At 39.6% G+C, this 12757-nt stretch overlaps 1 protein-coding gene across 1 annotated transcript in view; it reads left to right on the forward strand.

The window, feature by feature from the left end:
• Positions 1 to 12461, forward strand: part of LOC111236296 (probable palmitoyltransferase ZDHHC14) — a 22483-nt gene extending 10022 nt beyond the window's left edge. Inside the window, exons 6-9 of the mRNA XM_022764979.1 lie at positions 6208 to 6314; positions 6511 to 6620; positions 10950 to 11058; positions 12030 to 12461. Coding sequence (XP_022620700.1) covers positions 6208 to 6314; positions 6511 to 6620; positions 10950 to 11058; positions 12030 to 12461 — 758 coding nt within the window. The remainder of the gene's footprint in view (positions 1 to 6207; positions 6315 to 6510; positions 6621 to 10949; positions 11059 to 12029) is intronic.
• The last annotated feature ends 296 nt before the right edge of the window (positions 12462 to 12757 follow it).

A 12757-nucleotide genomic window follows, 5' to 3' on the forward strand; every position in this document is an offset into this window, starting at 1 on the left:
TTGTGTGTGTGGTGTTGTTGATGTGTGTGTGTGTGTGTGTGTGTGTGTGTTCTGATAAATCAATAGCTCTAACCACCAACCAGGTCAATGAAGTCCCATAATGCATTGCCAAGGTCAAACATTAGCCGTTGCCACACATTCTGAGACCATACACATTTACACCAACTCCACCAGCTTCTTCCTCTGCTCTGTTTCTACTGTTTTCTATATGTTTTCTACTGTAGATACAAGTTATCAGCTGTGGTCCGGCTCATTTGCCTCAGTTTTCCTGGAACTGTTCACACTGTATGTAACAAATGAGATAAGTCAAATGAAGCAAAGGAACAATCAAAAGACAAAATAAAAATTTAGGAATTTCCTGTTAGCAATTTTCTTAGCAACGCATTATTTTACGGATCCTGTATTCCTGGAAACTTAGCTCTTAATTTCCCAAAAAATTGCTGCTAATCGGTTGTTAAATTACAACAAGATATTTGCAACAAGCCGGAACTAATAAGAGAAACTACAGCTTTGCTGGATATTGGCATCAGTTCATTTGGCTATTTTTCATCCACCTTGGCATCATTTCTGTTTTTCTCAAAAACTCAAATAACGACGGCGGGTACTTAATAACTTTCTCAGTTTCCTTTTTATAATCAGTAGCAAAGCACATCAGCCTTTCTTGGAAATATTCAAGTAATAAAGTGATAAATGGCCGCTTGTTTTTAGGAAATTATGAGGAAAGTTTTTAGGAAATTACCTGAAAATATGGCACATGGAAAATAAGGTGCTAACCATGTTCTTTTCTGCAGGTTGCGAAATCTAAAGAAGAATTGTCATTCAAATAATCATTTTTTTCTTAGTGAGTAGCATATATTCAATCGCGGCAAATATAAATGTATTAGTAGTTGGTGGTCAGGATCCTCTAGAAGTTAAACTGTCTTTTTGATACTACTGCAACAAGTAAAACACAGTAAAGTTGTGATCCTGCTTATAGTGGATTTTATGTACCCGGCAGGTGTTCATGGAGTTAAGACATTAACAATTGTGCACACAAATCATAAATCACATTTTTAAAATTATTTATGTGAACAAATGATTATTTTCTGCTCTTGAATGATTCATTTGTGCTCACCAATTAAAAGACATAGTGATAAAGGGTTCAACCCGCTCATTTAATGTGTGATATTCATGTTATTTGTCTTAGTAATCACTGTAAGCAGCCTGTGAAACCGATGTGTGAGTTTTCTTTGGCTCTGTAGCAGAAAATAACCATAAAGAGTTAGGACTTGAAAGGTTACAAACTTGGTGTGGAGTTTGAAAGACACATGGCTGTTTGCCAGCAGTGGAGGCTCTTAATTAAGACAAAGATAAATGTAGGCTCCTGTGTTTTTGGACTAAAAGTCAGGATATCTTCTCTTCTGCTGCCTCAGGACTTAACATTTCAGGAATAAAATTTGCATCATCTACTTTGTTTTGTTGAGCACAAACTTTTAACCACATGTCTCTCAAATCCCAGTCATAAAGATGTGTATGACCCAGTCCAAAGCATGACGTCTGCCTTGACTCTGTTCTGCACCGTCCTGGATGGTGGTGTGTGTTTCTTCTCCGTCTGGTCGAGTTTGTTGCTCTGTCGGGGTTCCACACCTACCTGATCAGCTCCAACCAGACCACCAACGAAGATGTGGAGTGATACAAAAGCCTTAAACTGTGGTCGTACGACCACAGGCGGGAGTTCCCAGGAGGAGGGGACTAGTCTGATTTCAGAATGGTTACCAATGACTGTTTTTTGACCTGGTCATAGTTTGTGTTTAAAACTGGACCCAACGCATTCAGTCTGTGTTTCTGTTCCTGGTCTGGTCCTGGTCGTGGTCCTGGTTCAGATTATAAAGGTCATGGTCCACCACAGCAAGTAAGGATAACTACAACCCCTACTAGCTTATGGAAACATTTGACAAGCTGCTGTGCTGCTCTATGTGAACCTTTGCCTCCCAGGTCAGTATCATCCTCTTGCATCCAAAACTCAGGACATATCAGGACTTAAACTCAGGATGTCATGACGTAAAGTCAGAGCTAAACCCTAGGACTACTCAGGCCTAAACTCAGGAGATCAGGAAGGAATTCAGGATGATCAGGATCAAACTATGAGCAAACTAGAAGGTACTAATACCATGTGTATCTTAATTTTATACTCTTAGGACTACAACGTCTAGGAACTAAAGTCAGGTACAACTCAGGTAACCTAAGCGCTATTCCAGGACCAATCAGACCAATATCATACCATCAGGATCTAACACCAGGACTATCAGATTCATAACTACAAGGTAATTTGATCCAGGACTAATAACTGTCAGGATGATCCATAACTTAACTCAGGACTATAGATTTTCAAACTCAGGTCGATCAGGACTAAACTCATGATGATCAAGGACTAAACTCAAGATCAGGACTAAATCAGGAACTAAACCCAGGGACTACACGGACTAAACCAGTAGTATCAGAACCTAAACGTCAGGACTACAGACTAGTAGGACTAAACCCAGGACTATCAGACTAAACTCAGGATGATCAGGAATAAACTCAGGATGATCAGGACTAAATACAGGCTAAACCCTAGGACTATCAGGATAAACTCAGGACCAAACCAGGACTTCAGACTAACTCAGAACAAATCCAGGACCAAAGGACCAAACTCAGGACTAAACTCAGTACATCAGCATCAAACTCAGATGAATTCAGACTAAACTCAGGATGACAGGACTAAACTCTAGGATGAATCAGAGACTAAACTCAGGACTATCAGATTCAAATATGCAGGACGATCAGGACTAAAGTCGATGCATCAAGGAATAAATTCAGGACTAAAGTCAGGGCTAAACTAGGACTATCAGGCTAAACTCAGGACTATCAGGACTAAACTCAGAACCAAATCCAGACCAAGAAGGACCAAACCTCAAGGACTTTATCATTTCAAAAATCTCAGGACTAAATCAGACTAAACTCAGGATGATCAGGACTAAAACTCAGGACTGTCAAGATTCAAACTCAGGATTGAATTTAGGACTAAGTTTAGGATTATCAGGACTAAAATTTAGGCTTGAGGACTATCAGGAATTAACCAAGTTGAGTTTCTCAGAACCAAAACTCAGGACTAAACTCAGGACTATCAGGACTAACTCAGGTAAACTCAAGACTAAACTCATGACAAAATCAGGACCAAACTTGGGACTGTCAGGACTAAACTAGTACTTAACTCAGGATCAAATCAGGACTAAACTCAAGTACTAATCAATGTAAAGTGTGTAAACATTCTATTCCCATATTCCTTCAGCTCAGCCACTGGACAACCAATTACAAAAATATTGAAACTTTATGAAAACAGCTCGCCTCACACCTTCCCATCATATCTACTTCATTTTTTCTCCTTCCTCCTCTTCCTCCTCCCTTCCCTGAGCTGACGGTGTGTTTTCTGTGTTTAATGAGGACGCGGTTTTCAGCTGAGACCTGCTTGAAAATAATTACACTCTTCTTTCCCTCCTCATCCTCTCAGCAAGTTTTCTCGCCGTCCCCCTTCGCTGCGGACGAACTGAGCTGCAAAAATTAATCAAAAAAGAGAGTCTCAGGATGAACTCGCTGCCATCTCATCCTTTGAAGAGAGGAATAATATCGGCCTCCTCTCAATCAGTTTTATGTTTCCATCCACAACTTCTTCTCATATATCATCATTACAGGCATTTGGATACTGTGTGATCCATCTGCAGACACTTTCCCCTCTGTCCTTACTGCTTTTTCAGAGTACTGCTTGAACTGTTCACTCAGCTGGTCTGAAATTTAATGGGACAAAGCATAATTAAAGGAGATGGATTTGGGAAATATTACCATGACATTCTAGTTTAATATACACTGCATGCCATTTAAAGGGTTGCTTTCACCCAAATTACAGAATACATAAAATGAGTAAATAAAATTTTTAAAAGCCATGTAGAGAGATAGATTTAATTTGAGATAGCTCTGTGATATTTCACCATACAATGGAGGTGAAATGAATTTAATTTTGTGGTTCAGGTCTAAAAAAATGACATTTAGACCAGTGTTGCCAACCTGTGGCCTCCAAAGGTACTGCAAATGGACCGACAAATCATTTGCTATACAGTACAATTTTGGTAATCTATTTATAGAAAAGAATATATACATATTTGTATGTACAAATAACATTTTTAAACAAAATCATCTTTAAAAACATTAAAATATTTAAAAGGTCATGTTCTTTTTCTCAATTAGGCTTATCGCTGTGACAGGAACTTTAATGTGTTTGCCGACCACATCTTGTACTTGTTTGTTCTCTCAGTTTTGATTAAAGGATTACATCATGGGAAAAAACAGTATCAAAATGGATAGCTGTTGGCAACAGGAGGAATTAAAAGGAAGAGAGTCGAGAACAGATGATGAATCAACAAGTGGACCTCCGTCAAACACAAAAGATAAATTGAAGTTTCTCCTGCTTTCAGTTCAGTCCTGAATGTTCGATCGTTACCATTAAAAAATAAAAAGAGAAGGCATCATTTGCCTCTGTATTTTACAGGTTTAATGTGGGCTGCCAAACATTTTGAGATTTTCAAGTGGGTGTGAGTTTGAAAAAGGTGTGTGTGTGTGTGTGTGTGTGTGTGTGTGTGTGTGTGTGTGTGTGTGTGTGTGTGTGTGTGTGTGTGTTTCTGATAAATCAATAGCTCTAACACCAACCACAGGTCAATGAAGTCCCATAATGCATTGCCAAGGTCAAACATTAGCCGTGCCACACACTCTGAGAGCCATACACACATTTACACCCAACTCCACCAGCTTCTTCCCTCTGCTCTGTTTCTACTGTTTTCTATATGTTTCTACTGTAGATACAAGTTATCAGCTGTGGTCCCGGCTCATTTGCCTCAGTTTTCCTGGAACTGTTCACACTGTATGTAACAAATGAGAATAAGGTCAAATGAAGCAAAGGAACAATCAAAGACAAAATAAAAAATTTAGAATTTCCTGTTAGCAATTTTCTTAGCAACGCATTATTTTACGGATCCTGTATTCCTGGAAACTTTGCTCTTAATTTCCCAAAAAATTGCTGCTAATCGGTTGTTAAATACAAAGATATTTGCAACGAAGCCGAACTATAAGAGAAACTACAGCTTTGCTGGATATTGGCATCAGTTCATTTGTGCTATTTTTCACCTACCTTTTGCATCATTTCCTGTTATTTTCTCAAAAACTCAAATTAACGAGCGGGTACTTAATAACTTTCTCAGTTTCCTTTTATAATCAGTAGCAAAGCACATCAGCCTTTCTTGGAAATATTCAAGTAATAAAGTGATAAATGGCCGCTTGTTTTTAGGAAATTATGAGGAAAGTTTTTAGGAAATTACCTGGAAAATATGGAACATGGAAAATAAGGTGCTACCATGTTCTTTTCTGCCAGGTTGCGAAATCTAAAGAAGAATTGTCATTCAAAATTAATCATTTTTTTCTTAGTGAGTAGCATATATTCAATGCGCAAATATAAAATGTATTAGTATTGGTGGTCAGGATCTCTAGAAGGTTTAAAACTGTCTTTTTTGATACTACTGCAACAAGTAAAACAGTAAAGTTGGAAATGTTCAAATCCTGCTTATAGTGGATTTTATGTACCCGGCAGGTGTCATGGAGTAAAACATTAACAATTTGTGCACACAAATCAGTAAATCACATTTTTAAAATAATTTATGTGCACAAATGATTATTTTCTGCTCTTGAATGATTCATTTGTGCTCACCAATTAAAAGGACATAGTGATAAAGGGTCAACCCGCTCATTTTACATGTGTGATATTCAGTTTATTTGTCTTAGTTAATCCTGTACAGCCTGTGGAAACCGATGTGTGATGTTTTCTTTGGCTCTGTAGCAGAAAATAACCAGAGTTAGGACTTGAAGTGTTACAAACTTGGTGTGGAGTTTGAAAGACATGGCTGTTTGCCAGGCATGGAGGCTCTAATTAAAGACAAAGATAAATGTAGGCTCCTGTGTTTTTGGACTAAAAGTCAGGATATCTTCTCTTCTGCTGCTCAGACTTTAACCATTCAGGGAATAAAATTTGCATCATCTACTTTGTTTTTGTTGAGCACAAACTTTTAACCACATGTCTCTCAAATCCCAGTCATAAAGATGTGTGATGACAGTCCAAACATGACGTCTTGTCCTTGACTCTGTTCTGCACCGTCCTGGAGGTGGTGGTGTGTTTCTTCTCCGTCTGGTCGATTGTTGGTCTGTCGGGGTTCCACACCTACCTGATCAGCTCCAACCAGACCACCAACGAAGATGTGAGTATAAAAAGCCTTAAACTGTGGTCCGACGACCAACGGGAGGTCCCTCCCTCCAGGAGGAGGGGGACTAGTCTGATTTCAGAATGGTTACCAATGACTGTTTTTGACCTGGTCATATTTGTGTTTATTAACTGGACCAACATTCATGTCTGTGTTTCTGTCCTGGTCTGGTCCTGGTCTGGTCCTGGTTCAGATTAAAGGGTCATGGTCCACCAAGCGAAGTAAGGATAACTACAACCCCTACAGCTATGGAAACATCTTGACCAACTGCTGTGCTGCTCTATGTGGACCTTTGCCTCCCAGGTCAGTATCATCCTCTGCTGCACCAAACTCAGGACAATCAGGACTAAACTCAGGATGATCAGGACTAAAGTCAGAGCTAAACCTAGGACTATCAGGACTAAACTCAGGATGATCAGGAAGGAATTCAGGATGATCAGGACTAAAGTCAGAGCTAAACCTAGGACTATCAGGACTAAACTCAGGACCAAACTCAGGACTAAACTCAGGACTATCAGGACTAAACTCAGAACCAAATCCAGGACCAAAGGACCAAACTCAGGACTAAACCCAGGACTATCAGATTCAAACTCAGGATGATCAGGACTAAACTCAGGATGATCAGAACTAAACTCAGGACTATCAGATTCAAACTCAGGACGATCAGGACTAAACTCATGATGATCAGGACTAAACTCAGGATGATCAGGACTAAAGTCAGGACTAAACCCAGGACTATCAGGACTAAACCCAGTAGTATCAGAACTAAAGTCAGGACGATCAGGACTAAAGTTAGGACTAAACCCAGGACTATCAGGACTAAACTCAGGATGATCAGGAATAAACTCAGGATGATCAGGACTAAATACAGGGCTAAACCTAGGACTATCAGGACTAAACTCAGGACTATCAGATTCAAACTCAGGATGATCAGGACTAAACTCAGGATGATCAGGACTAAACTCAGGATGATCAGGACTAAACTCAGGATGATCAGGACTAAACTCAGGATGATCAGGACTAAACTCAGGATGATCAGGACTAAACTCAGGATGATCAGGACTAAACTCAGGATGATCAGGACTAAACTCAGGATGATCAGGACTAAACTCAGGATGATCAGGACTAAACTCAGGACTATCAGATTCAAATGCAGGACGATCAGGACTAAAGTCAGGATGATCAGGAATAAATTCAGGACTAAAGTCAGGGCTAAACCTAGGACTATCAGGACTAAACTCAGGACTATCAGGACTAAACTCAGAACCAAATCCAAGACCAAAGGACCAAACTCAGGACTATCAGATTCAAAGTCAGGACAATCAGGACTAAACTCAGGATGATCAGGACTAAACTCAGGACTGTCAGATTCAAACTCAGGATTGAATTTAGGACTAAGTTTAGGATTATCAGGACTAAATTTAGGATTGAGGACTATCAGGAATTAACCAGTTGAGTTTCTCAGAACCAAACTCAGGACTAAACTCAGGACTATCAGGACTAAACTCAGGGCTAAACTCAAGACTAAACTCATGACCAAAATCAGGACCAAACTTGGGACTGTCAGGACTAAACTCAGTACTTAACTCAGGATCAAACTCAGGACTAAACTCAGTACTATCAATGTAAAGTGTGTAAACACTTCTATTCCCTATTCCTTCAGCTTCAGCCACTGGACAACCAATTACAAAAATATTGAAACTTTATGAAAACAGCTCGCCTCACACCTTCCATCATATCTACTTCATTTTTTTCTCTTCCTCCTCTTCCTCCTCCTCCTCCCTGAGCTGACGGTGTGTTTCTGTGTTTAATGAGGACGGTTTTCAGCTGAGACCTTGCTTGAAATAATTACACTCTTCTTTTCCCTCCTCATCCTCTCAGACAGTTTCTCGCCGTCCCCCTTCGCTGCCGACGAACTGAGCTGCAAAATTAATCAAAAAGAGAGTCTCAGGATGAATCGCTGCAGTTCATCTTTGAGAGAGAGGAATAATATCGGCCTCCTCCTCATCAGTTTTTATGTTTCCATCCACAGACTTCTTCTGTCATATATCATCATTACAGCATTTGGGATAAACTGTGTGATCCATCTGCAGACACTTTCCCCTCTGTCCTTACTGCTTTCTCAGAGTAGCTGGCTTGAACTGTTTCACTCAGCTGGTCTGAAATTTAATGGGAGCAAAGCATAATTAAAAGAGGAGTGGATTTGGGAAATATTACCATACATTCTTAGTTATAATATACACTGCATGCCATTTAAAGGGTTGCTTCACCCAAATTACAAATACATAAATGAGTAAATAAAATTTTTAAAAAGCCATGTAGAGAGATAGATTTAATTTGAGATAGCTCTGTGATATTTCACCGATACAATGGAGGTGAATGAATTTAATTTGTGGTTCAGGTCTAAACAAAATGACATTTAGACCAGTGGTTGCCAACCTGTGGCCTGCAAAGGTACTGCAAATGGACCGACAAATCATTTGCTATACAGTACAATTTTGGTGAATCTATTTATAGAAAGAATATATACATATTTGTATGTACAAATAACATTTTTAAAACAAAATCATCTTTAAAAACATTCAAAATATTTAAAAAGTCATGTTCTTTTTCTCAAATTTAGGCTTATCGCTGTGACAGGAACTTTTATGTTGTTTGCCGGACCACATCTTGTACTTGTTTTGTTCTCTCAGTTTGATTAAAGGATTACATCATGGGAAAAAACAAGTATCAAAATGGATAGCTGGTTGGCAACAGGAGGAATTAAAAGGAAAGAGAGTCGAGAGACAGATGATGAATCAACAAGTGACCTTCCCCCGTCAAACACAAAAGATAAATTGAGTTTCTCCTGCTTTCAGTTCAGTCCTGAATGTTCGATCGTTACCATTAAAAATAAAAAGTTCTCGGAGAAGGCATCATTTGGCCTCTGTATTTTTACAGGGTTTAATGTGGGCTGCCAACATTTTGGAGATTTTCAAGTGGGTCGTGAGTTGAAAAAGGCTGGAAACCACTCACTTAGACAATTCAACCACAGTGTCTATAGTTTTCACTGGAACTACTTTCTACTGAAGAAGTAGTCCCTATGAAAACTGTCCACAGTTCTGTAGTCTGTGGAAACCACCCCACCCCAAGGGCCCCCCCCCCCTCACCATTCCCAATCTAACCCCTGGGTGTCCACATACTTACGGCGATAATAAAGTATTGACACTAAGATTATTCTTATTAAGATCATGATACTGATATTTTGTCCACTCCCTGTGCACCTGAGGCTTGTGCTGATGATTGGCTGTGTGCCAATGTCGTAACCAGAGGAAAAAGATGGTTTGATTATTGATTGATTGATTGATTGATAGATTGTGTGATGGAGGCTGACATGAAATCATTGGTGAGACGGAGGAGTCTGCACAGATTAAAATAAATATATGAAGGATGATGGATGACAGAGAGCAAGCTGCCTGAGGGAAGGATCGTAGAGGGATGAATTTTCAAAATAAGAACATGTGTTAGCAGAGGAAGAAGGTGGAGGAGATGTTTTTTCTTCTTCCAGGGCTGAACATATGGAGACTGATTCATTACACAGTCTGTGTGTGCGTGGGTGTGTGTGTGTGTGTGTGTGTGTGTGTGTGTGTGTGTGTGTGTGTGTGTGTGTGTGTTGACAGCTTATTAACATGTTGGCTTCACCTGCTGCCATCCATCTGCAAACACATGCTTTTTTTCAGCTCAAGTAGCAAAGGAACAGCAATGCTTAATTTTTCTTATTATTTCTATATGATATTTAACTTTTGAACATCCATTGCCCACCTGCTCAAGCCCCTGTATCTCCCCAAATAAAAAGTCATTTTAAAAGGAGGTGGTGGTGGTGTGTTAGTTTGTCAGAAAACTAAATACAAAAATAGACAAATAAACAGACAGAAAAGTGATAAGATGCCATTCACAAAGGCTTGATATGATGTATTACTAATTTACAAATCATATACTACAGCTTCATAAATCACTTATAAGTCATTAATAAGAACAAGTTTTGGGTTGCTAGGTTTTACAGACACTGTTTCTTTTTTTCTATCTTCTGAACAGCTGCAGCACATCTGGGCCACAATCCATGTATAAACTGATTATTAACATTTACAACTGAAGACCTGATGGAGTATTTTATGAATGATTTATTAACATTTATAATTGCATATGACTGGCTAGCTTTTGCTAATGGCTCATTATAAATTGAGAAACTCAGTGAAGAGGCTTTAATTGCAGTAATCCAATGGAGAAGAAATAAAATCACAGAAATCTGTATCAGTTAAACTAAAAACTGAACCACACAGGACTGAATGACCTTACTAACAAAGAGCTGGCTGAACATGTAGATGCAGGAAGTGATAACAGTTTCAGTTTTGTCAGAGTTTAGTTGAAGAAAGTGTGCAGACATGTAATTCTGCTCATGGCTTCACCGCTGTGCACATCAGCATATCGTCTGCATAAAAGAGACGGCAAATGTAATGCATAGACGAAGAAAACAAAATACACTTTGGCAAAATGTGTTTTATCAGAACGTCTTACCAATAAAGCTTGAATTTGAATTGAATTACAGAGGTACAGTTTTGCTGTAAACTGACTCAACATCTCCCTGTGTCCCAGTTTGATTGACAGGAGAGGTCTGATCCGGTCTGACACGCCTCAGACCACCTCCCAGTCTAACGGGACCAGTGGCAGCAGCTACGCCTCCACTCAGCTCCACAGTCACAAGGTAGGTGGAGGACCACACCACCTCTGGCTCTGTACACCAGAGTGACAGTTGATCAATACTGACGTGATAGATTATATAAATCATCAGGACATGGAGGGAAAAAGATGCACAGCTTCTCTGAAGAGAAAAACAAATCATTTACAATCATTTGTGCTTTGCTTAATTCAGCAAATTACAGTTTACTCCTTTCACACATGAAATCTTCAACATGACTAGTTCTATATATGATAAAACCAGTCATGTTACAAATTCCAACATTTACACAGCGGCATGCAAATATTTGGGCACCCCTGGTCAAAATTTCTGTTACAGTGAATAGCTAAGTGACAAAAGATCTTAAAAAAGGCTTAACGATGACACACTGGTCGTCTATACCCATATGTATATGGATAAATGCCTTGTAAATTTTATTTTATAATTTATAACAATTTTATATCAGACTGCAAGTAAGGATTATTTTCATCATGATTTAAGAACCTGATTATTTTCTCAGTGGAATAATTGAATGATTGTATGGTTTATTAAATTTCAGAAAATGGTTTTTCGAATTCAAAGTGACACCCTAACAATGTTTGTTTTGTCCAACCAACTGTCCAAACCTCAGGAGTGTCATAAATGAATTAGAACGATAAAAGGAAAAGCAGCAAATCTTCACATTTGAGAATCTGTAACAATGAAATGTTTGGAATTTTTGTTCAAATAATGACTTGTTAATACTGTTTAGTTAGTTAGGTAGTTTAAGTTATAAGATATTTTATAAACTCTTTATGTTTTGTTTTTAAAAGTCTTCATCTGAAAAGGAACTAGTAGCTGAAGCACAGATTATTGTGAAGTACCGTGGAGTGGTGTGGAGTAAAAAGTAGAATATTTCCCTCTGAAATGTAAAGGGGAATGTGCTTTCCATTTTGCAGCTGATAAAAAACACAGAATCAGAAGAGACAAATTCCTCAAACCTCTGCTCTCTGTCTCAGTGTGATCAGGATCAGTGTATCCAGAGCACCAAGTTTGTCCTCCAGGCAGCAGCCACCCCTCTGCTCCACAGCGACCCTGTGGTATTGGCACCTCTGCCAGGAAAGACCACCACCCTAGGGGGCCCCTGTGCCTACCTGGCCCCCACCCAGCAGTCCCTGCCATCCTGCGGGGGAGACGTCTTGACCATGAGGGACGCTGCTGCCGACTCTCACTGCCACCACCACCTCCACCATCACCACCATCACCACCACCATCACCTCGTCAGTCCAGAGGAGACACCATGCACCACGCCGCAGGGCGCCCTGCCTTGCCCCGCCCACCTGCACCTCCACCCACCTGTCCCCAGCCCCGCCACCCTCTACGATCCTGCCAGTCAGGACGCTCTGCACGAGGACTCGGTCAGAGGGCTGGTCAAACTCAGCTCTGTGTGAACCAAACTGACCACACTTAAATTTAACCTCCGTTTGACCCTTGTTTAAGTTTGGTCTCTATAGAGTGTGTTTCCATCCACCTGAATTTATGCATATTTTTTTCAATCTGTGCATTAAAAAACTGTGAAAGTGGAAACACCAGTTTTCACAAAATGTTTTTCCTGTTGTCTGAAGAGACAAAATCAAATTTCTTTTGTCCATTTTCTGGAAGTTCATTTCAACTTTGCGCAAAATGGGAAAATGGATGGAAAATTGACTGATGACATGACAGAGTCTATCGTTCCAGGGCAAGTCAA

Source organism: Seriola dumerili, unplaced genomic scaffold, assembly GCF_002260705.1.
Source record: "Seriola dumerili isolate Sdu_G_001 unplaced genomic scaffold, Sdu_1.0 BDQW01000025.1, whole genome shotgun sequence".
Classification (NCBI taxonomy): Eukaryota; Metazoa; Chordata; class Actinopteri; order Carangiformes; family Carangidae; genus Seriola; species Seriola dumerili.